Below are 22,413 nucleotides of genomic sequence, written 5' to 3'. Positions count from 1 at the left end.
GTGGAAAGAGTTTTTATACACAGAATAATCTCAAAACACATCAGCGCATTCACACTGGAGTGAAACCGTATCAGTGCTCACAGTGTGGAAAGAGTTTTAATACAAAGACTGAGCTTAAAATACACCAGCGCATTCACACTGGAGAGAAACCGTATCAGTGCTCACAGTGTGGAAAGAGTTTTAATGGACAGAGTAATCTCAAAACACACCAGCGCATTCACATTTTACAGAAATGATGCTCACAGTGTTGGAGCTGCTTTGCTCATTTATCAGCACTTAGACACAAGTGTGACTCATCAGATTGTACCAAACAAGTTAAAATATAAAAGAGTGAGTGAGTGAGTGTTGGGGAGAAATGGTTAGCAATGAATGAATTATACTGTGTAATTAATAGGTAATTAATTACACAGTAAACATTAATAAGTAAATAGTAATAATAAAAGTATAAATCTTTAGGTTAAACTATTACTGGGAAATAATGTGATTATCTATAGTGGAGTGAATGGTGGGTAGAACCAGGAGGTTTAGAGCCTGATGTAAGTGAATGCTATCAGTTAATAGTGGAAGTGAATTGAAAATAAAAGGTATTGGATCGGCTAGCATATATTGATCTTAGCGCTACTGTGCTTGATTGGTTTTCTTCATACATTTCTAGACGTGTACAGTATGTTCACAGTAACTCCTGTTACTAGTGGTGTCCCTCAGGGCTCTGTCTTGGGGCCTCTACTATTTATAATTTACCTGCTTCCCATTGGACGTATCTTTAGGAAATACAACATTCAATTTTATTGTTATGCGGACGACACCAAACTATACCTGTCCACTGTGCTCACGGCTACTCTTCCTCCTCCATCTCTCTCTGATTGTCTAATAGAATTAAGAACATGGTTCTCTTACAATTTTCTCACATTAAATGCTGATAAAACTGAAATTCTTCTTATAGGTAGAAAATCTCCTCTCTCTAAATCTAACAAATTCTCAGTGATGATGAAGGTCGTCTCTCCTTCCACTCACAATCTTTCATTTCATGCACATATTAACAATATCACACGATCCGCTTATTTCCATTTACGTAACATAAATCGCCTACGTCCATTCCTTTCTCCTAGAAGTGCTGATGTTCTTGTTCATGCCCTGGTCACATCTCGAATTGATTATTGTAACTCTCTCCTTTTTGGTCTACCTCATATGGGAGCTTTTAGCTACTCTGTCCCACATCTCTGGAACTCTCTCCCTCCTGACATTCACACCATTGATTCAATCCCTACCCTTAATCTGTGTAATTAATTATGTACTGATGTTTTGTATTGTAAGGTGTCCTTGAGTGTTTTGAAAGGCACCCATAAATAAATTGTATTATTATTATTATTTGTATATGTTGGCACAGATGTTACTTATACTTGTTTTTCACACATTTTCATAGTTTGGCTTATACAGAGGTGGAAAGTAACAAATTACATTTACTTGTGTTACTGTAATTGAGTAGTTTTTTGTGTACTTGTACTTTTTAAAGTAGATTTTACAACCTGTAATTTTACTTTTACTTAAGTATGTTTTGTATTAAGATTTGTAATTCGCTACATTTTAAAAACTTTCGTTACTGGGTTAAAAAAAAAAAAACAATAAAAAAAAGTCGACATCAAACCTACTAGTACTTGTACCGTTGCAGTCGTAGTCGCAATTTAACTGTTACGGGACGTGTTTTGTTCCGTATTTTTATCAGTGGGAGAGAAATGCTGCAGATTAGACTGAGACAGGGTGATGTATATGAAACAGAAGGAAACTGCTGCTACCGTGGGAATTAGAAAGTGTTTAGTTATTATTTTTAATAGTGTTTACTTTTAACCTTGGTAACGCCGTGTGTGCGCAGGTTTATCAGCATAACAACCTGTTTATTACTCCGCTGTTTGAGTAGCGCAGTGGGCAGAGCGCATATTATTCTGCCCTAGATTCGAGCCCAGCTTAGGGCGAAACTAAAGCAACTGGGGTGGGCATTGCTCCCCCTGGATTTTCTCACTGCCCGCCTAAGCAACATAGCCAGAACCGGGGCTGCATATCAGTGTGTCAGTGTCACTAATCATTAAGCTCCACTTGGCTACAACTATTAAGATTCTGGAGTGTATATGTGGGAATTTGTGCACGTCCGGATGTGACAAAAATGCCCAGGTTTTATCCCAAGTTAAGTTGAGGTCAGGGCTCTGTGACACTGGAGTTCCTTTCAATCAACTTTTCTTCATGTAAAACAGGAAAGGGCCTTCCCTAAACTGTTGCGCTTTGTTTAAATCATTGATTTACTACACCTGGGAGAGTCCTGACACTTACAGTACAGGTACTGTATGTTCGTGTGGAGTATTTTAGAAAGTGGTGCAACAGCGACATCTAGAGTTTACATGCGGTACCGCTCAGGAATATAAATGTCTGATAACAGTTAATGTTAACAACAGTGCTGCTGGGTCCTAGTGCCCTATAGTTCACCTTAAAATAAATGCTAATCACAACAACCGGGAGAAATAAAAACATTAGTTTAGCATTACGTGCAAAATGGAGAGAACTTTACAAAACACAAATGAGGGGATAAAAAAGCGTGTGAGAAATACATGAGAGAAACAGCATGTCCAAAATATTAAAAAAAGGTTTATTTAGAAACTTTCTTTCTTTAGCTAACTTTGCCAGTTCGTTCAGTCTGCCGTTTTGAGTAGAGACTATCGGCCTCGTCTCAAATGACGCCTACTCCCTACTTAGGGCACTACTTAAAATAAACACGGTAAAAACACTTACCTCAAATACATATTTATTGTTAGATAAAGACTTCACCACCTTAATTAAACTTAATTAAACCATTTAGCAAGAGAAATAAGTCACATCAGCATTTTATAAAGGCTTTCACAAAGCATCAACAAATTGAGACGCGTCCTAAAGCAGCTGAGGTAAACCGTACAGACTTCTCTATAGTACCTGATTACAGTTTTACCTCACTCACTTTTAATTACTTCATTTTCTTTATTCTTTTACACTATTGTAAATTGTTCCACACTAACACACCATGTCAGTGTCACTGCAGTGCTGAGAATGATCCACTACCTAAATAATACCTGCTCTGTTTTTCAATGTGACCATTAAAAGTAGATAGAAAAATAGATGGACTACAGTCAGTAATTGTAGTACTACAAAGTGCTTCTATATGGTAAGTGGAGCTGATAAAATGGACTACACTGATCATCCATAACATTAAAACCACCTCCTTGTTTCTACACTCACTGTCCACTGTGTAGTGTGAACTGAACAGAGATCTGAACACAGTGGTGTAGTGTGAACTTGGTATTAGTGGTTAAGGTACTAGGCTAGCAATCAAAAGGTTCCTGGTTCAAGCCACACCATTGGCGAATTGTCTCTGTTGGGTCCCTGAGCGAAGCCCTTAACCCTTAATTACTAGAACTGTGATGAGTGTAAGTAAACATTGGAGTAGTAAATTGGTTTCTTTGCCATGTACAGCTTCTGGACACATTTATTTCCTCTGTATTGTGTCCACATTCCAGTTCCTAGTTTGTTCCCAAATCTCACAACTCAGATTCCCTCAAAATAAAGAGCAGCATGGAGAGCAACTGTAACTTTAATCTTCTTTAAACCTTCCACTCTTATTCTGCCTCCATCCCAACTTTTTATAGCAATCAGTGAAATAAAGACGAATAAAGACACCAGAGAATGAGCCAATCAGAGTTTCTTCTTTTTATTACATTTTTACAGAACATTTTTACACATCTGGATCTGGTCCACAAAGTCATCCGGGCGTTGTCTTGATGTAAAGACAGCGTCTTAATGGCAGCACGTCTCTCTGAGATCCCGATACATGTTTCCACATTAGTGGTATCTTTACATGTCGGCCATGTCTTGGGTCCTGATGCACCTGTGAACTGTTAACACACATTAACAACACGTCAACCACCAGACCTGCATCCCTAACACTTAAATAAAGGTTCCAATCAAGGTTGGCCTTTAGACGTCCTCTGTTTCCAGCCTTTCATGAAACCGTCGGAGGCTCCGCCATAAAAGCGTCTCCAGTGCAGCAGCCAGGGCTTCAGGTTCTGCATACAAAGACTCGTCCAGAGTGAAGATTTTATCCAGGAAGCTCAGCATCTCAGTCTGAGAGAAGAGAAACAACATCAGGGGGCTGTTAATAAATAACAGATTACTAGTTCAAAATCATTTGTGGTGAAAAAAAAAACACACACCTGAAGATGGAATAAATAACGCTCTGTCTCCTGACGTTCAATCCATCTGGGTGTAACGCACGAATAGATGAGAGCAATCAGCCGGTCCAGAAAGAGCCATCGTCTCCGGTACTGCGTCAACTAAACAATGTAAGAAAAGCCACATAGGTGTGTTTGACTACACTTGTAGTGCAGCACAGATTCATTCTAGACTCTATAGAGCACAGACTCTCTTACTGAAATGATCTGATGCACCCTCGCTCTTCCCAGAATTCCCAGCAGCACCAGCTCAAAGACGATGTCCATAAAGTTGACGTGCTGGATCTGTGAGTAGAAGGAAAATAGATTTTCTTTTAGAATGGTCGGACTGTGGTTCTGACTGATGCCGTAGTCGCTATGGGTAACCGCATCTGTGGCATCCGGCAGTCAACAAATATATTAGTAAATATGGTGCCAGGTTCAGACTGAGTCAAACTCACCCCGATCTGCGCCAGCTCCACTTCAGCCCACATCCGATTAGTCTGATTCTCCAGCATCTGTATCAGCCGGTCGTACCTTCGGTGGAAGATGCGCAGATCCTAGAAGAGAAATGCTCAAGACGTTAAATCATTCGTACATCGCTTGAATTATTTGATACATGTTTTGCTGTCGTGTTACCCTCTTTTTTGCAGCCACCAGTACGAGTAAAGTCATTCTTCCCACCACACAGATGTAACTGTAGTTCGGAGGGTGACTGAAAATAATCTAAAGGAATCGAAACAGAGATAATAAAGTGAATAAGTAAGGAAGTAAGAGATGCTGGAAGTGAGGGAATGGACGCACCTATGGAGGGAAAATTTACTTACATCGAAGGCTCGACGCAGTGCTGCTAGTTTATGGGTGAAGTTTTTGATTCCCATTATTTTGCAGTAGTGACTGTGTAAACAGGAGTGTATCGTTTATTTATTAATAAATAACATCATTAAAATAAGTTTATATTGCTCTAAAACTGCTGCAGTACTCACAATAAAGCAGGAACATTCCTTATTTCTATATGGCCGCTCTCAATATCCACCTGTAATATTAGATATTTAATGCTTATTACAGTGCCACAGATCCTGAATTACTCTCAGGTAATAACACCGTGTGTAGTTTTACCTCATGGTCGGTTTGAGGTCTAGAAGTTTCCTCTGTTCTGGATTGTACTTCTGAGCCACAGGTCACCATCGAGCTCAGGTCAGTGTAAACAGATTATATCACCTGTAAACAGGGTGAAATAAATAAGACACGAGGAGTCACAGCTTCACAAATGCCTCACAAGTCTTTATTAAACAGTCTCTTCTAACATAATCTCTGCACTAGTACATTTTCCCCAAATGTATTGTAGTTCAAAGCTTTTTGCATTGTGTTAAGTAACATTAACACATCAGATTTTACAATAACATACACTATGCAGTTACATTCACACATCTTGACACTCAATATCCCAGCTAGCAAAATTGTATCGGCCCACAAGCGGCCCGAATCGCGCATGCCGGAAAAAAACCAGTCGGCCCGATGCCGGCGCGCCGAGTCGGCGTTGTCTCGGTTGTGAATCACGGCCGCAGCGCGGCCCGATATTTCTGGCCCGAGTCTGGGAATAACTCGGCCCGGACTCGGCCGAGTGTTACGGCTGAGATACGGCTCAAATGAGTCGGCCCTCGACCGGCAAGCCATAATACGGCCTAGTTTGAGCCAGATGTATGCCGTAAGTACCTGACTCGGCCCAGTTTCGGCTTATTACCAGTATCCCCCCATCCTATCCCACCCTGTCTGCCAATCCTTCCCTCAGAAAACAGAATCAGGTTACATGGAAAATGACTGCTTTTATTAAATAACGATTTACATACATTACAATACAATGTCTCTATAAAAAAATGGCAACTGCAGTATACACAAACCTAAATCACGATATATATATATTTATATGTATATATACAGTGTATCACAAAAGTGAGTACACCCCTCACATTTCTGCAAATATTTCATTATATCTTTTCATGGGACAACACTATAGAAATAAAACTTGGATATAACTTAGAGTAGTCAGTGTACAACTTGTATAGCAGTGTAGATTTACTGTCTTCTGAAAATAACTCAACACACAGCCATTAATGTCTAAATGGCTGGCAACATAAGTGAGTACACCCCACAGTGAACATGTCCAAATTGTGCCCAAAGTGTCAATATTTTGTGTGACCACCATTATTATCCAGCACTGCCTTAACCCTCCTGGGCATGGAATTTACCAGAGCTGCACAGGTTGCTACTGGAATCCTCTTCCACTCCTCCATGATGACATCACGGAGCTGGTGGATGTTAGACACCTTGAACTCCTCCACCTTCCACTTGAGGATGCGCCACAGGTGCTCAATTGGGTTTAGTCCATCACCTTTACCTTCAGCTTCCTCAGCAAGGCAGTTGTCATCTTGGAGGTTGTGTTTGGGGTCGTTATCCTGTTGGAAAACTGCCATGAGGCCCAGTTTTCGAAGGGAGGGGATCATGCTCTGTTTCAGAATGTCACAGTACATGTTGGAATTCATGTTTCCCTCAATGAACTGCAGCTCCCCAGTGCCAGCAACACTCATGCAGCCCAAGACCATGATGCTACCACCACCATGCTTGACTGTAGACAAGATACAGTTGTCTTGGTACTTCTCACCAGGGCGCCGCCACACATGCTGGACACCATCTGAGCCAAACAAGTTTATCTTGGTCTCGTCAGACCACAGGGCATTCCAGTAATCCATGTTCTTGGACTGCTTGTCTTCAGCAAACTGTTTGCGGGCTTTCTTGTGCGTCAGCTTCCTTCTGGGATGACGACCATGCAGACCGAGTTGATGCAGTGTGCGGCGTATGGTCTGAGCACTGACAGGCTGACCTCCCACGTCTTCAACCTCTGCAGCAATGCTGGCAGCACTCATGTGTCTATTTTTTAAAGCCAACCTCTGGATATGACGCCGAACACGTGGACTCAACTTCTTTGGTCGACCCTGGCGAAGCCTGTTCCGAGTGGAACCTGTCCTGGAAAACCGCTGTATGACCTTGGCCACCATGCTGTAGCTCAGTTTCAGGGTGTTAGCAATCTTCTTATAGCCCAGGCCATCTTTGTGGAGAGCAACAATTCTATTTCTCACATCCTCAGAGAGTTCTTTGCCATGAGGTCCCATGTTGAATATCCAGTGGCCAGTATGAGAGAATTGTACCCAAAACACCAAATTTAACAGCCCTGCTCCCTATTTACACCTGGGACCTTGACACATGACACCAGGGAGGGACAACGACACATTTGGGCACAATTTGGACATGTTCACTGTGGGGTGTACTCACTTGTGTTGCCAGCTGATTAGACATTAATGGCTGTGTGTTGAGTTATTTTCAGAAGACAGTAAATCTACACTGCTATACAAGCTGTACACTGACTACTCTAAGTTATATCCAAGTTTCATGTCTATAGTGTTGTCCCATGAAAAGATATAATGAAATATTTGCAGAAATGTGAGGGGTGTACTCACTTTTGTGATACACTGTACATATATATATATATATATATATACAGTGTATCACAAAAGTGAGTACACCCCTCACATTTCTGCAGATATTTAAGTATATCTTTTCATGGGACAACACTGACAAAATGACACTTTGACACAATGAAAAGTAGTCTGTGTGCAGCTTATATAACAGTGTAAATTTACTCTTCCCTCAAAATAACTCAATATACAGCCATTAATGTCTAAACCACCGGCAACAAAAGTGAGTACACCCCTAAGAGACTACACCCCTAAATGTCCAAATTGAGCACTGCTTGTCATTTTCCCTCCAAAATGTCATGTGATTTGTTAGTGTTACTAGGTCTCAGGTGTGCATAGGGAGCAGGTGTGTTCAATTTAGTAGTACAGCTCTCACACTCTCTCATACTGGTCACTGAAAGTTCCAACATGGCACCTCATGGCAAAGAACTCTCTGAGGATCTTAAAAGACGAATTGTTGCGCTACATGAAGATGGCCAAGGCTACAAGAAGATTGCCAACACCCTGAAACTGAGCTGCAGCACAGTGGCCAAGATCATCCAGCGTTTTAAAAGAGCAGGGTCCACTCAGAACAGACCTCGTGTTGGTCGTCCAAAGAAGCTGAGTGCACGTGCTCAGCGTCACATCCAACTGCTGTCTTTGAAAGATAGGTGCAGGAGTGCTGTCAGCATTGCTGCAGAGATTGAAAAGGTGGGGGGTCAGCCTGTCAGTGCTCAGACCATACGCCGCACACTACATCAAATTGGTCTGCATGGCTGTCACCCCAGAAGGAAGCCTCTTCTGAAGTCTCTACACAAGAAAGCCTGCAAACAGTTTGCTGAAGACATGTCAACAAAGGACATGGATTACTGGAACCATGTCCTATGGTCTGATGAGACCAAGATTAATTTGTTTGGTTCAGATGGTCTCAAGCATGTGTGGCGGCAATCAGGTGAGGAGTACAAAGATAAGTGCGTCATGCCTACAGTCAAGCATGGTGGTGGGAATGCCATGGTCTGGGGCTGCATGAGTGCAGCAGGTGTTGGGGAGTTACATTTCATTGAGGGACACATGAACTCCAATATGTACTGTGAAATACTGAAGCAGAGCATGATCCCCTCCCTCCGGAAACTGGGTCGCAGGGCAGTGTTCCAGCATGATAATGACCCCAAACACACCTCTAAGACGACCACTGCTTTACTGAAGAGGCTGAGGGTAAAGGTGATGGACTGGCCAAGCATGTCTCCAGACCTAAACCCAATAGAACATCTTTGGGGCATCCTCAAGCGGAAGGTGGAGGAGCGCAAAGTCTCGAATATCCGCCAGCTCCGTGATGTCGTCATGGAGGAGTGGAAAAGCATTCCAGTGGCAACCTGTGAAGCTCTGGTAAACTCCATGCCCAGGAGAGTTAAGGCAGTTCTGGGAAATAATGGTGGCCACACAAAATATTGACACTTCAGGAACTTTCACTAAGGGGTGTACTCACTTTTGTTGCCGGTGGTTTAGACATTAATGGCTGTATATTGAGTTATTTTGAGGGAAGAATAAATTTACACTGTTATATAAGCTGCACACAGACTACTTTTCATTGTGTCAAAGTGTCATTTTGTCAGTGTTGTCCCATGAAAAGATATACTTAAATATCTGCAGAAATGTGAGGGGTGTACTCACTTTTGTGATACACTGTATATATATACATATACATATATATATATACATATACAAATAGATAGAGAGATAGATCTAGATATATAGACAGATATGTAGACATACATATCTAGATAGATAGCGAGATAGTTAGAAAGATAGCGTTAGAGATAGATATAGAAATAGATATATAGACAAATATATAGATAGACAGATAGATATAGAGACAGAGTTAGAAATAGTTAGATATCTATAGATAGAGAGATAAGATAGACAGATATATAGATAGATGGATATATATAGACAGATATATATAGATAGATGGAGAGATAGATAGATAGAGACAGACAGATAGATATCACATTATACATATATTATGTTTACTAAGTAGAAAACAGATTTTATTCCACATTAATTATAATTTATGAGAGCAGAGCCATATGTGTGTATAATAAAAACCTGTACTAGTATAAACTTAGAGCATGCTATGCTATAACAAACATATATAAACCTGGGTAAAGTTTACAAAATAAGGTTTCTAATTTTAAATTTGAGATTACATTTCACAAATCCACGGGTATTTTACAAAATCAGGAGTACGGATTACAAATTAACGGGTACAGTTTATAAACAGAGAATGGATTACTAAACCATGGGGACTAAACCATTTCCTTTTTAGTGACCGCTACCATGTGCTGTAAATTAGAATCAAATGGAATGACTTTTCCTGTTTGTAGAGCTGCATTTCCTCTTCCACATCAGGCCGTATCTTCCATATCTTACCAGTTCTTCTAGTCTTTCACTGGAGCTGTAAAATGCAGGAGCAGTGAATCAGTTTTCTAATGGACATAAATCTCATCTAATCTATAATTCAATTGTGGTTGTACAGTGAGAGTACAGACACAAGTCTACACTGACTTTTGACTGGTGGCAAGCTTCCCCTTTTTAATTTTTTTTTAAATGTTTTTTTTTTTTTGTTGTTTAAGAAAACAGGTCACTATACATCGACATCGACTGCATGCCTCTACAAATCAGCTACCCATTCAACTGTTTGAAATATAGTAGAGAGGTATGTAATGCAGAAATTACCTCCTCTTGTCTCCTTGCCCTCTCCTTTCTCCCTCCATCTTTATCTGGAGCCAGATGTAGCCATCTTTTTACCACTGACTCAATGGCTACATCTGTGGCTTCTGCGCACACAACATTTTTTCTCACTGACTCTAAAATAGAGAAACATGACATGTTAGGCAAATATCTATCACTTAAAAACAGTACTTGAAATTAGGAGAGTCCTCATGGTCAGATTATGACAGTAAAGGGCCCCTGGGTAAGAAAGTGCTATAGATCCCACCTGTCCCTCAGGAAAACTGAGATCTACAATATGTTATGTAGTTTGTCCCTCCTGAACATGACACTGTCTTTTATGTGATTATTAATCAGTGTACTTACGATTGACTATTTCTCGTAAACGAGTCGCTGAATGAGACCTTTCCATTGGCCCCTTTCCAATTCATTGATCTAGCAAGGTCATTTGAAATCATCTTCTGAAGAGTACGCCATGTCGTATCTCTTACATTTGTACCCCCGATGATGCCAAAATAGTTTATCTGAAGCAAAACAGCAATAAGTTGACATTGTGTAAGCTAATTTACAATTATTTTAAAAAAGATAAAAGTAGTGATCAGATGTGAAATCTAAAAAAAGAAGCACTAGAACACAATCATAATACGAACAAAAAAGGCTTCCCACCCCTGATATTAGGGCAGTCATGGGCTTAAGGAACCGGCATTGTGATCTGAATGTCCCCGGTTCGATTCCCGGTAAAGCCCAGTCATGATACGGCTGAAGTGCCCTTGGGCAAGGCACCTTACTCCGAATTGTTCCCTGGGTGCTGTGGAGGCTGCTCATCACTCTAGGCATTTGTGTTCACTTCACTAGTGTATGTGTGTGTGTGCATATTATATTATAGCATATTATAATATATATATTATATATTATATTATAATATATATATATATATATATATATATATATATATATATATACAGTGTATCACAAAAGTGAGTACACCCCTCACATTTCTGCAGATATTTAAGTATATCTTTTCATGGGACAACACTGACAAAATGACACTTTGACACAATGAAAAGTAGTCTGTGTGCAGCTTATATAACAGTGTAAATTTATTCTTCCCTCAAAATAACTCAATATACAGCCATTAATGTCTAAACCACCGGCAACAAAAGTGAGTACACCCCTAAGAGACTACACCCCTAAATGTCCAAATTGAGCACTGCTTGTCATTTTCCCTCCAAAATGTCATGTGATTTGTTAGTGTTACTAGGTCTCAGGTGTGCATAGGGAGCAGGTGTGTTCAATTTAGTAGTACAGCTCTCACACTCTCTCATACTGGTCACTGAAAGTTCCAACATGGCACCTCATGGCAAAGAACTCTCTGAGGATCTTAAAAGACGAATTGTTGCGCTACATGAAGATGGCCAAGGCTACAAGAAGATTGCCAACACCCTGAAACTGAGCTGCAGCACAGTGGCCAAGATCATCCAGCGTTTTAAAAGAGCAGGGTCCACTCAGAACAGACCTCGCGTTGGTCGTCCAAAGAAGCTGAGTGCACGTGCTCAGCGTCACATCCAACTGCTGTCTTTGAAAGATAGGCGCAGGAGTGCTGTCAGCATTGCTGCAGAGATTGAAAAGGTGGGGGGTCAGCCTGTCAGTGCTCAGACTATACGCCGCACACTACATCAAATTGGTCTGCATGGCTGTCACCCCAGAAGGAAGCCTCTTCTGAAGTCTCTACACAAGAAAGCCCGCAAACAGTTTGCTGAAGACATGTCAACAAAGGACATGGATTACTGGAACCATGTCCTATGGTCTGATGAGACCAAGATTAATTGGTTTGGTTCAGATGGTCTCAAGCATGTGTGGCGGCAATCAGGTGAGGAGTACAAAGATAAGTGCGTCATGCCTACAGTCAAGCATGGTGGTGGGAATGCCATGGTCTGGGGCTGCATGAGTGCAGCAGGTGTTGGGGAGTTACATTTAATTGAGGGACACATGAACTCCAATATGTACTGTGAAATACTAAAGCAGAGCATGATCCCCTCCCTCCGGAAACTGGGTCGCAGGGCAGTGTTCCAGCATGATAATGACCCCAAACACACCTCTAAGACGACCACTGCTTTATTGAAGAGGCTGAGGGTAAAGGTGATGGACTGGCCAAGCATGTCTCCAGACCTAAACCCAATAGAACATCTTTGGGGCATCCTCAAGCGGAAGGTGGAGGAGCGCAAAGTCTCGAATATCCGCCAGCTCCGTGATGTCGTCATGGAGGAGTGGAAAAGCATTCCAGTGGCAACCTTTGAAGCTCTGGTAAACTCCATGCCCAGGAGAGTTAAGGCAGTTCTGGGAAATAATGGTGGCCACACAAAATATTGACACTTCAGGAACTTTCACTAAGGGGTGTACTCACTTTTGTTGCCGGTGGTTTAGACATTAATGGCTGTATATTGAGTTATTTTGAGGGAAGAATAAATTTACACTGTTATATAAGCTGCACACAGACTACTTTTCATTGTGTCAAAGTGTCATTTTGTCAGTGTTGTCCCATGAAAAGATATACTTAAATATCTGCAGAAATGTGAGGGGTGTACTCACTTTTGTGATACACTGTATATATATAGGACGGCACGGTGGTACGGTATATATATATTGTAATATGTAGATATATATATAAACACACACATACACATACATATACACACACACACACACACACACACACACACAATGTGTGTGTTTCATTACATGGATGGGTCGAATGCGAATGGACCAATTCTGCTGTGTACAAGCATAGTGGCAAATAAATCACTTTCATACTGTATTTACTTACTGCTTTCTCTTTGATGGCTGGGCTTTCACGAAGCTCCTGCTCTAGTGTGGTAAGACCACTCCTGTCCTTAATGGGAAACTTTGCTGCTATCGCCACCACTTCTGTCTGGTCTGTACCCATAGCACCCATAGAGTTTTGTTTTTGTAGTAACAGCAGGATTTGGGCCTGTTGCTGCTTGATTATTTCAAGCTGAGTGAGAATTTCGATCTGCACAGCTATGAAATATTAAGACTGTTAGCACATGTCCCTATGTCCCAAAAAGGAATGGATTCAAGAATGTAATCAGTGCTGACCCCACATTTAGGCCTGATGGAGACTGGTGTGTCAGCAAACATTACTCTCTAACAAACTAGTGTATTATATTTTAAGCAAAAAAAAAAGAAGCTTGCTCACTCCTGAATGTTACACATTCTTTAGAATCTATTTTCAATTAGAACTACTTACGTGTGGTTGTCTCGATCTGCAGTTGTCTCCTTGCTGGGGTATTTAACCTAAGTGATGTCGGTAGCTGAGGTGTTTGTGCTGTGATGCCTATAGAAAGATAAACAATTAACCTGTTAACACTGCAATATAGTCAGTATATTATAATTTAATTTAAAATGATTAACAAGAATGATGTACCTAGAGTTCTTTCAGGCACATTGGGTGGTATTGTCCCAGCATCAGTGGCTTGACTAGTAGCTGGAGTATAACAATAACAATAACAATAATAATAATAATAATAGCATTTTACCAACTTTTCTTGCATTCGTTTGAATTTAAAGCTGCTTACATGCATCTGCCTCGCTCTGCATTTGTCGGGTTGCTGGGGTATTTACCATCAATGTTGTTCGGAGCTGAGGTGGTGGAAACAGGGGTGGTGGTGTGATGCCTAAAGAAAGATGAACAATGATCCTGTTTACACGCAGTGTAGTCGACAGATCAGAATTTCTACATCATATTCAAGCAAGGCATAACACGTGAAATATGCATTTATTTAGAAAACAGAAAATGTTTAACAAGAATGTACCTAGAGTTCTTTCTGGCACATTGGGTGGTGATGTCGCATTAGTTGGTTGTCTAGTAGCTGGAGGTTAACAACATCAGTACAAAAATCTTCAGTTTATCAACATATGCTTACTTTCCTGGAGTTGGGCTTACTACAGTTCATGAAATACTGTCTGCAGTTGTGTTCTCTGCTGAGTGTCATTATCAGAGGCCAATATGGACAAGCTCTTGATGCACAGAACACGTTAGCAAGTTTTATGTATAATTATAAGGATTTAGGTTAAAAAAAAAAAAAAGCACCAAATTGACCCATTAACTCTGGAGACGTTCCAAGGTTAATATTAACGTATCAATAAACGATTAGTTTGTGCTTGTTAGGTTTTACCATACTAAAATAACATTTTCTTACCATTGGCAGTATCTGGCAGATAATTTACATCAGATATTGTTTCTTCAAAATCACCATTGTCTCCAACATCGTCTTCACTGTCACACTGAATATATTTCCTATTGAATCCCCTATTGAATACAAAGAATGTACTTTTCAAATTAAGGTAGACTTGACATTAGTATTTCCCAAAAGAGATACAGGTGACAGCAAGGTTGGGTAATTGTCCATAATGTCCCATTATTCTTAATCATCAGTTGGTGGCATGTAGTTATTTGGCTAATAGAACATTTACATTCCTTTCCTTCTTCTGTATGAGGGCATTGTGTCATCTTCACTCTCTGTTTGTAGATCACTTTGCTGTTCAGCCAGTGCTAATTTAGGCCTTATAGCATCGTATGAATCTGATGGCAAAATAAAGGCAGAAGCATTTATGTAGCATTATATAATAGCTCTCTCAAGTCTGACTGGCTCAGGTTTTCTTAGAATGCTCAGTAAATATATTTATGAAAACAGTTTTAAGTGCAGGGTTCCAAATGTGCATATACAGTAAACTTAAACTGAATAAGACAAGGACTATAATAACCCCAGTTAACATGTGCATTGGCACTGAGCGTGTCTCAGCCAACCAGTATGTGGTCAGAACTAAATATGGTATAGCATGGAATTACATATTCATAAAATTCAACTTCAAGCATTTTGTTATTGCAAACATTTTAGAAAACAGGTGATTAATTAAATCATTATATGGTAAGCTGTGGCATGACATACTTCACAAGAAAGCTATTCATGAGTATTTTGAAATTACACACTTTTCGTGCATCTCACTATGACAGCGTATTTTGCCCAGTCTGGATTCGGAATTTCTTGCTTTTTCACTGCCTTGCTCATCTCGTTTCCATTTTTGTATGGGGGCCAGCTACAGATTCCATTCGATACCCAAACAGCTGGGACTACTGCAACCTTTTTGTCTGCAAATTCCACAATGTGAAACATCCTGTAGTGGAAAAACAGAAAAGTGTTTACAATAATTTACTATAGTATGTGGGGACTACTTTGGACCTGGTCACAATACTGATGAAATAAGGCACAAACAATGGCTGTATACTAAAAATAAATAAATAAATAAACATTTTCTTCTCTAATGTGAACATTCTCTCTAAACCTAACAAACAGAAACCTAACAAACAAAGCTCCAAACCTAACAAACAGAAGTATCGCTAGTATTCATGAAAAAAAAAATGTTAAGGGAGTCACTTACGTTTTAATGTGACCGTCACAGTGTTGTAATTCTGTACTTCTGTTATGTCTTTAAAAGAGACTGACAAAACAAACTGAGAAAAGAAATACATCTAGTAAATCTTTATTTACTGTACCAAAGAGTAAGGGAAGTACATAGTAACAATTGTGCAATTAGCAAAATAAAATTAACAATGCAGTATATCCAAAGGTTTGTTTCAGCCCTGTCCCTTTTTGTTACTTTTAAACTGTAAAAGATTTTTGTATGAATAAAAACAAACATTTTTGAGTGAACAAGGATTTGAACTTTGATTATGTGGAGGAAACATAGAATATCAGCAATTATTCACATAAGCAATAATCTCACATTTGAGTCAAGTCCACAGGGCAAGTGATTTACAACAAAATCCTTTTACAGCAGCAAGACAAATTATAACAATTACTTGTTAATGAAATGTATGTTGTCAGACTATTGACATCCCTCAACCCTCTTCTACTCTTACACATGAATCAGAGGAATTCCAACAAAATCATCCTTAAATGGAAGTAATACATACTTACAAACTGAATCAACAGCAGATGTGTACAGCAAGGTTGAGTCAAGATTAGAAAGCAGAAATATCCCCAAATGAGTAGAAGTCAACAGATAATCAAAGTAATTTGCTTTTGTTTTGAATTCATTGTAAACCAACACCACTGTTCCCTCAACATCAAGAATGTTTCTAACCAGAGCTATTGTATCACCAATGCGAACACAATTATCACCTTTAGAAGTTTTAATGCAAAAACTCTCCAGAGATAATTCGCTGTACTGATGGGTAGCATTACTCATACTGAGAGGTACAGGACCGTGATTGTGTTCCTTTCTCAAACAATGTGAAAATGGTTGACTGATGTTTTCTTTTATTATGCTTTCCATTTCTGATAAGCGACGAATAATCTGAGCTACAGGGAAATGTGGCTGCCTGACAAGTCTTTTCAGCTGCCCCAAATAATTTTCAAACGGAAACCCTGATATTGTATCTAAATGTCCATGTTCTTTGACATCATCTGCAAGGTGCACAAGACCATGAACATTGTATGATATGTACTGCATTCCATAGGTCTCACCAAAATGTGAAACAAACGTCAGAAGCAAAGATTTTGCAAAGTCGTTTAAGTCCATACACAAAAATGGGTGGGCCAAGATAAACATGGCAGTGGAAAACAACATGAAGTTTTGGAAAAGGGCTGATGAAAGTACATTTCGCAGCACAACTGGTCCTGAATACAGCATGAATTGGCGCCACTCTGATGCTTTCCACCTACAGGTCTCATCTAGTCCTCTTGGTTTCCGTGCAAATTCAGAGGGTATATTGTACTTTAATTGTTTAAGATTTTCTGACACTTTGTTTAGGTCCCTTGATTGTAGTCTAGTTTTAAGGGGTCCACTTGACCACAGCACCACTAATTTTCGCATCACTCCTAAACATGATAGATGCATATAATCATGTGGGAATTTCGATACCATGCCTATGTATGTATTTGTCAGAGGGGATGTTGTTGTATGATGCTCTTCATCAGTATATAACCTGAAACTTTCATCAGTCCTTCTCTGAGCATCTAATTCAGGGAAAGCAACATTGTGATTGATTCGTCTGCCACGAGTCACACATTTATCGCATCCATAATATCCAGAGTGGCCCTTTATGCCTTTTATAAATGCCCTAGCAGGTGCATCGCATATTACTGAGGAGACAGTTATGAAGAAGGTCTTACCCTTGAAAATAAATCCAGAATGTAAAGTTTTTAACTCTTCCACAAGACTTTTTAGATATTCTTCTAAACATTTCGGCTTGCTAACACCACTAAAAATACCAATCACAAATGGTTTTGCAGATGTGTATCCTTTTAGTAACCCTAGAATAGGCCAAAATTGAGTATTGGAACTTTTGAACAAAGGAAGCCCATCAAAATGTAACTGTATTTTGAATACATGACCATTTTTTACATTTTCCCAGATCAGAGCTAGCGTGTTGTTCAGCGAGTTTAGAATTCCAAAGTAAAAGAACATCCCTCCTTTAATTTGTGAGACCTGATAATTTGTCTTTGTTTTAAGCAAGGTCCTTGCATCTTTTGGGAGGTCAGGGTGCCAGGGTCTCAGAAGGACAAGAAGAGTTGAAAGCGCTACAAGCTTAATACCAAATTCTACTGCCCAGTTTGCCAAAGATTGCGCTAGGTCAGGTTGCCATTCATGACTCTTAGGTTCACTCATGTCATGATGCTCCCATGCATCCCAAAAGGGCTCAACAACGTCTTCCCCATTTTCGAAATCATCACACTGTCCCTCATTGCACTGCTCAATTTCCATGCTATCACTCCCTCCAACCATGCCCTGCTCAGTTTCAATGCCATCACCCCCACCAACCATGCCCTGCTCAGTTTCAATGCCATCACTCCCTCCAACCATGCCCTGCTCAGTTCCAATGCCATCACCCCCACCAACCATGCCCTGCTCAGTTTCAATGCCATCACTCCCTCCAACCATGCCCTGCTCAGTTTCAATGCCATCACTCCCTCCAACTATGCCCTGCTCAGTTTCAATGCCATCACTCCCTCCAACCATGCCCTGCTCAGTTTCAATGCCATCACTCCCTCCAACCATGCCCTGCTCAGTTTCAATGCCATCACTCCCTCCAACTATGCCCTGCTCAGTTTCAATGCCATCACCCCCACCAACCATGCCCTGCTCAGTTTCAATTCCATCACTCTCTCCAATCATGCCCTGCTCAGTTTTATCACTGTAACTCACTCTCTCCATACACTCATCACTCAACACATGGCCATCTAAAAATTTCTCATTGCATCCACAGAAAACATTCTGCTCTTGATATAGTTCCAATAGCCGTTTCTTGACACTCGCAACAGCTTTTCTCCGTAGATTCGAGGACACCTGATACGCACTGTACTTTTCATGGTCCATGGGTCCACTAAAAGATGTGCACTAAGGTAAAGAACACTGTTTCAGCAATAAAGATTCAGACCATTAACTTTCATTATGTTTATTTTGATATGTGTATCTTAAAGAGTTTCGATTTTATCTACCTTTAGTATTGAAAATGCTACTAAATATTGATATTTGTAAGTATGGTATCGAAGTTGAAAATTTCAGTATCTTGACAATAACCTAATCAAAGTCCAAGTCTTACATTCCATTCAGTGTTATTTGTGCCAAAGTACTTAAACATGAAACCGCTAACATTTATCTTTGGAAAGCTACAAATATATATGTATATATATATATATATATATATATATATATAATAAATAACTGTCAACATACCTGAGTGATATTGGCAAATATATTACTAACAGACGTTCCGCTACCACACTGGAATAGGTGCCTGTCAGATGGGCAGAAGGAGACAATCAATAACGTTATTACAAACAAGGTCAGCAATTCCTGTAATTAATGCTGTTCATTTCTTCCAGAAAAGGGTCACCCGATAAATGTGTGGTTGGTAAACACCATAAAAATATTGGCATTATTAACTGGGATTAATTAAATGAGGGACTTGCTTGCCCACTAGGAGTTATATGATTCAGACCAGCCCACTTTAAACTCTGACTGCTCACTTCACTAGTGTGTGTATATGTGTTTCACTGAATGGATGGGTTAAATGCTAGGACATAGTGGCAAATAGATCACTTTCACGTTTGTTTTAAAAAAAGGCTTAACAATATCATGTGATGCACGACGTCACATCACCGTAAAATTGCCTCTATTCATATTTTTTCCCTAAAAAACTACTCATAACGTTACTTGGGAGAGTATATAACCATAACATTATTAATTTACAATTTTAAAACCGTCACCTCTGCACTGTCTGCCTTTTTCGCTTTGAACACCTTCACTGCTCTAGTTCAGTTATGTGATAGGAAAGTGCAAGTGTGTAAAGGCTGCTGATGCGGAATGTAAAAAGGGCGGACAGTGCGGAGATAACCGTTTACAAGTGAAATTAAAAGTTTGTAATTAATAATGTTATGGTTATATGAGTGGCTTTTTAGAAAAAAAATAATGAATTGTGGCAATTTTGATTTGGTGGCTTGACGTTGTGTGTCACATGACACTTATTAGACGGCTGGTGTGTGTGAAGTTCGATGCATACTGCATACTCGCGTACTTAAAGAGCGTACTACTTTAACGGTCAAGCAGTGTGTACTGTATTAAATCTAGTACATACTGTCGATGTATGCCATTTCGGACGCAGTTAGATGAAACACGAAAATTACACATTTTGTTTAAACATCAGTGAATTTCACCGAAAAGCGATTAGTATTCAGATATGCAAATATGTTGTGTTGTCAGCTATCAGTGCTCCTGCTAGCGGCTAACGGCTGCTACCGAAGACCTGCCGCGCCATTTACAAACACACAGTTACTCACATCGGCTTGTAAAATACGCCAAACAATGCGCATTACTAATATTAAAATACTTAGGTATGTCAGAGCGATTGTATGAGGGCTACGTTTATCATTAAAGAACGTTAGCTATGTGAGAAAAAGTGTAGCTAGTTAGCTAGCTAAAGTAAGCATAAAAATAATTTTTATATTGTAAAAATACAATTACATTTTACTATAGCATTCGATAGAAAAACGTATATATAATTAACAGTTTTAACTACACCTGAGTGATATATATATATATACAAAAATATAAGATTAAATTGAAATACTTACAGAATGAAGCAGGACACTGAGGCGGGTGAGAGCTCGCGCACGGCGGTGAGAGAAAAGAGCGGGAATCTTCATCGTCTTCTTCTTCGGTGGTTTTTACCTCAGCTTACTTTCACCCCTTCATGTTCCTCATTCAGAGTTTATTCATTATAAAGTTTATTCCAGTCCAGTCATCTTTAAAACATTACTTATTTAATCTCTTCTGTCTCCGTATTAACCTGCACTATTTCCCCTAATCATTTTTGTCGTTCATGTCTCAGTCATTAGAGCATATCAATTATCTAAAAAAATATATAATATTAACAAAGACTACCTATAATTTATTTAATAAATTTAAAATTTATTTAAAATTATTCCATCATTTTCCAGACAGTTACCGGTATCGGTCCGAGTCACTGATATTTATAGTGGGCCACATACCTCATGCTGAACGTGGCCCGAGTTCGGTTATACAGAACTCAGCCGCTTCTCTTACTACAGATATCGGCCCAGACTCGGCCCTAATGACGTCACCCGAGTCCGACAGTACGCCAGATGTCCCGCACCTCACCCACATGTGGCCCGATAGTACACTGCTAGCTGGGAAGTTTGGCTAATTGAAATATTGGCGTGTTTCTGACCTGAATGAGAGGGGAATTAAAAAGATCTCACACTTGTCAGAGACAACGTTTGAAGTCCAGGTCAATAGGAGCTGCTAGTTAGAGAAGGATCTCTTGTTTGTTAGTTTAAGTCTAAAAGTGGGTGTGGCCCGTACGGGGATCGAATCCACAACCTTGGCATTATTAGCACCACACTCTAACCAACTGAGCTAACCGGCCAGTTCTTATAGTCACTTTAAATCTTTGTACATAATTCTACACTAACTCCATTCAAGCAGCTGAAATGGACTTTAATACAACCCCTGGCAAAAATTATGGAATCACCACTCTTGGAAGATGTTCTGTCAATTGTTTAATTTTGTAGAAAAAAAATAAATCACAGACATGCCACAAAACTATCATTTCTCAAACTGTCAACCCTCTGGCATTAAGAAACAATAAAAAAAGAAACAAATATAATAGTTGTGGTCAGTCACAATTGCTTTTTTTTAGATCAAGTAGAGGAAAAAAATATGGAATCACTCAAATCTGAGGAAAAAATTATGGAATCATTAGAAAACACTGCACCATTATTACTTTGTTGCACCACCTCTGGCTTTTATAATGGTTTAAACTCTCTGAGGCATGGAGTTAACTAATGACAAACAGTATTCTTCATCAATCTGCCTTCAACTGTCTCTTGCTGTTGCCAGATCAGCTTTGCAGGTTGGAACCTTGTCATTGGCCATTTTCTTCAATTTCCACCAGAGATTTTCAAATGGATTGAGATCCGGACTATTTGCAGGCCATGCCATTGACATTATATGTTTTCTTGAAGGAAAGTTTTCACGTCCTTTGCCCTATGGCAAGATGCATTATCATCTTGAAAAATGAAGTCATCATCACCGAACATCCTTTCAACTGATGGAATAAGAAAAGCGTCCAAAATTTCAATGTGGACTTTGGCATTTATTGAAGACCATCTCCCCTGTGCCTTTACCCGACATGCAGGCCCATATCATCAACAACTGTGGAAATTAACATGTTTTCTTTAGGCAGTTATCTTCATAAATTTCATTGGACAGACACCAAACAAAAGTTCCAGCATCATCACCTTGCCCAATGCAGATTCGCGATTCATCACTGAAGATCACTTTTATCCAGTCACCCACAGTCCACGATTGCTTTTCTTTAGCCTACTTTAACCTTGTTC

General features: G+C 39.7%; 2 protein-coding genes across 3 annotated transcripts; both read right to left on the bottom strand.

The window, feature by feature from the left end:
* Positions 1-3,711: 3,711 nt before the first annotated feature.
* Positions 3,712-21,258, bottom strand: LOC134326993 (uncharacterized). 2 transcript variants are annotated; one of them, XM_063009089.1, is made up of 9 exons: positions 21,243-21,258; positions 5,346-5,447; positions 5,213-5,262; positions 5,054-5,123; positions 4,866-4,952; positions 4,688-4,786; positions 4,446-4,532; positions 4,230-4,349; positions 3,712-4,140 (listed from the first exon to the last, which is right to left on the bottom strand). In XM_063009089.1, the coding sequence occupies exons 2-9, from the start codon at positions 5,412-5,414 to the stop codon at positions 3,994-3,996; spliced, it is 729 nt and encodes a 242-aa protein (XP_062865159.1). In that variant the 5' UTR covers positions 5,415-5,447; positions 21,243-21,258; the 3' UTR covers positions 3,712-3,993. The 2 variants fall into 2 exon arrangements, with proteins under 2 accessions (XP_062865159.1, XP_062865158.1); XM_063009088.1 differs by lacking the exon at positions 21,243-21,258 and having other exon boundaries at positions 5,346-6,166.
* On the bottom strand, positions 10,831-16,002 carry LOC134326209 (uncharacterized). The gene is made up of 10 exons (XM_063008395.1): positions 15,929-16,002; positions 15,480-15,664; positions 14,963-15,071; positions 14,689-14,798; positions 14,302-14,358; positions 14,065-14,163; positions 13,914-13,973; positions 13,737-13,823; positions 13,293-13,507; positions 10,831-10,992 (listed from the first exon to the last, which is right to left on the bottom strand). The coding sequence occupies exons 2-10, from the start codon at positions 15,661-15,663 to the stop codon at positions 10,831-10,833; spliced, it is 1,083 nt and encodes a 360-aa protein (XP_062864465.1). The 5' UTR covers position 15,664; positions 15,929-16,002.
* Positions 21,259-22,413: the final 1,155 nt, after the last annotated feature.

Source organism: Trichomycterus rosablanca, chromosome 14 (genome assembly GCF_030014385.1).
Source record: "Trichomycterus rosablanca isolate fTriRos1 chromosome 14, fTriRos1.hap1, whole genome shotgun sequence".
Lineage (NCBI taxonomy): Eukaryota > Metazoa > Chordata > Actinopteri > Siluriformes > Trichomycteridae > Trichomycterus > Trichomycterus rosablanca.
The sequence above is the reverse complement of the archived record's forward strand: the minus strand, read 5'-3'. Positions and strand labels throughout refer to the sequence as shown.

Coding starts and splice junctions, on each gene's coding strand:
- LOC134326993 (XM_063009089.1), bottom strand. CDS start 5,414: ATGGTGACCTGTGGCTCAGAAGTACAATCCAGAACAGAGGAAACTTCT. Junction 5,263..5,345: donor GACCTCAAACCGACCATGAG/GTAAAACTACAC, acceptor CTAATATTACAG/GTGGATATTGAGAGCGGCCA. Junction 4,350..4,445: donor GGGTGCATCAGATCATTTCA/GTAAGAGAGTCT, acceptor TACATTGTTTAG/TTGACGCAGTACCGGAGACG.
- LOC134326209 (XM_063008395.1), bottom strand. CDS start 15,663: ATGTTTCACATTGTGGAATTTGCAGACAAAAAGGTTGCAGTAGTCCCA. Junction 14,359..14,688: donor TCTGCCAGATACTGCCAATG/GTAAGAAAATGT, acceptor GTTAACCTCCAG/CTACTAGACAACCAACTAAT. Junction 13,974..14,064: donor GCAGAGCGAGGCAGATGCAT/GTAAGCAGCTTT, acceptor GTTATACTCCAG/CTACTAGTCAAGCCACTGAT.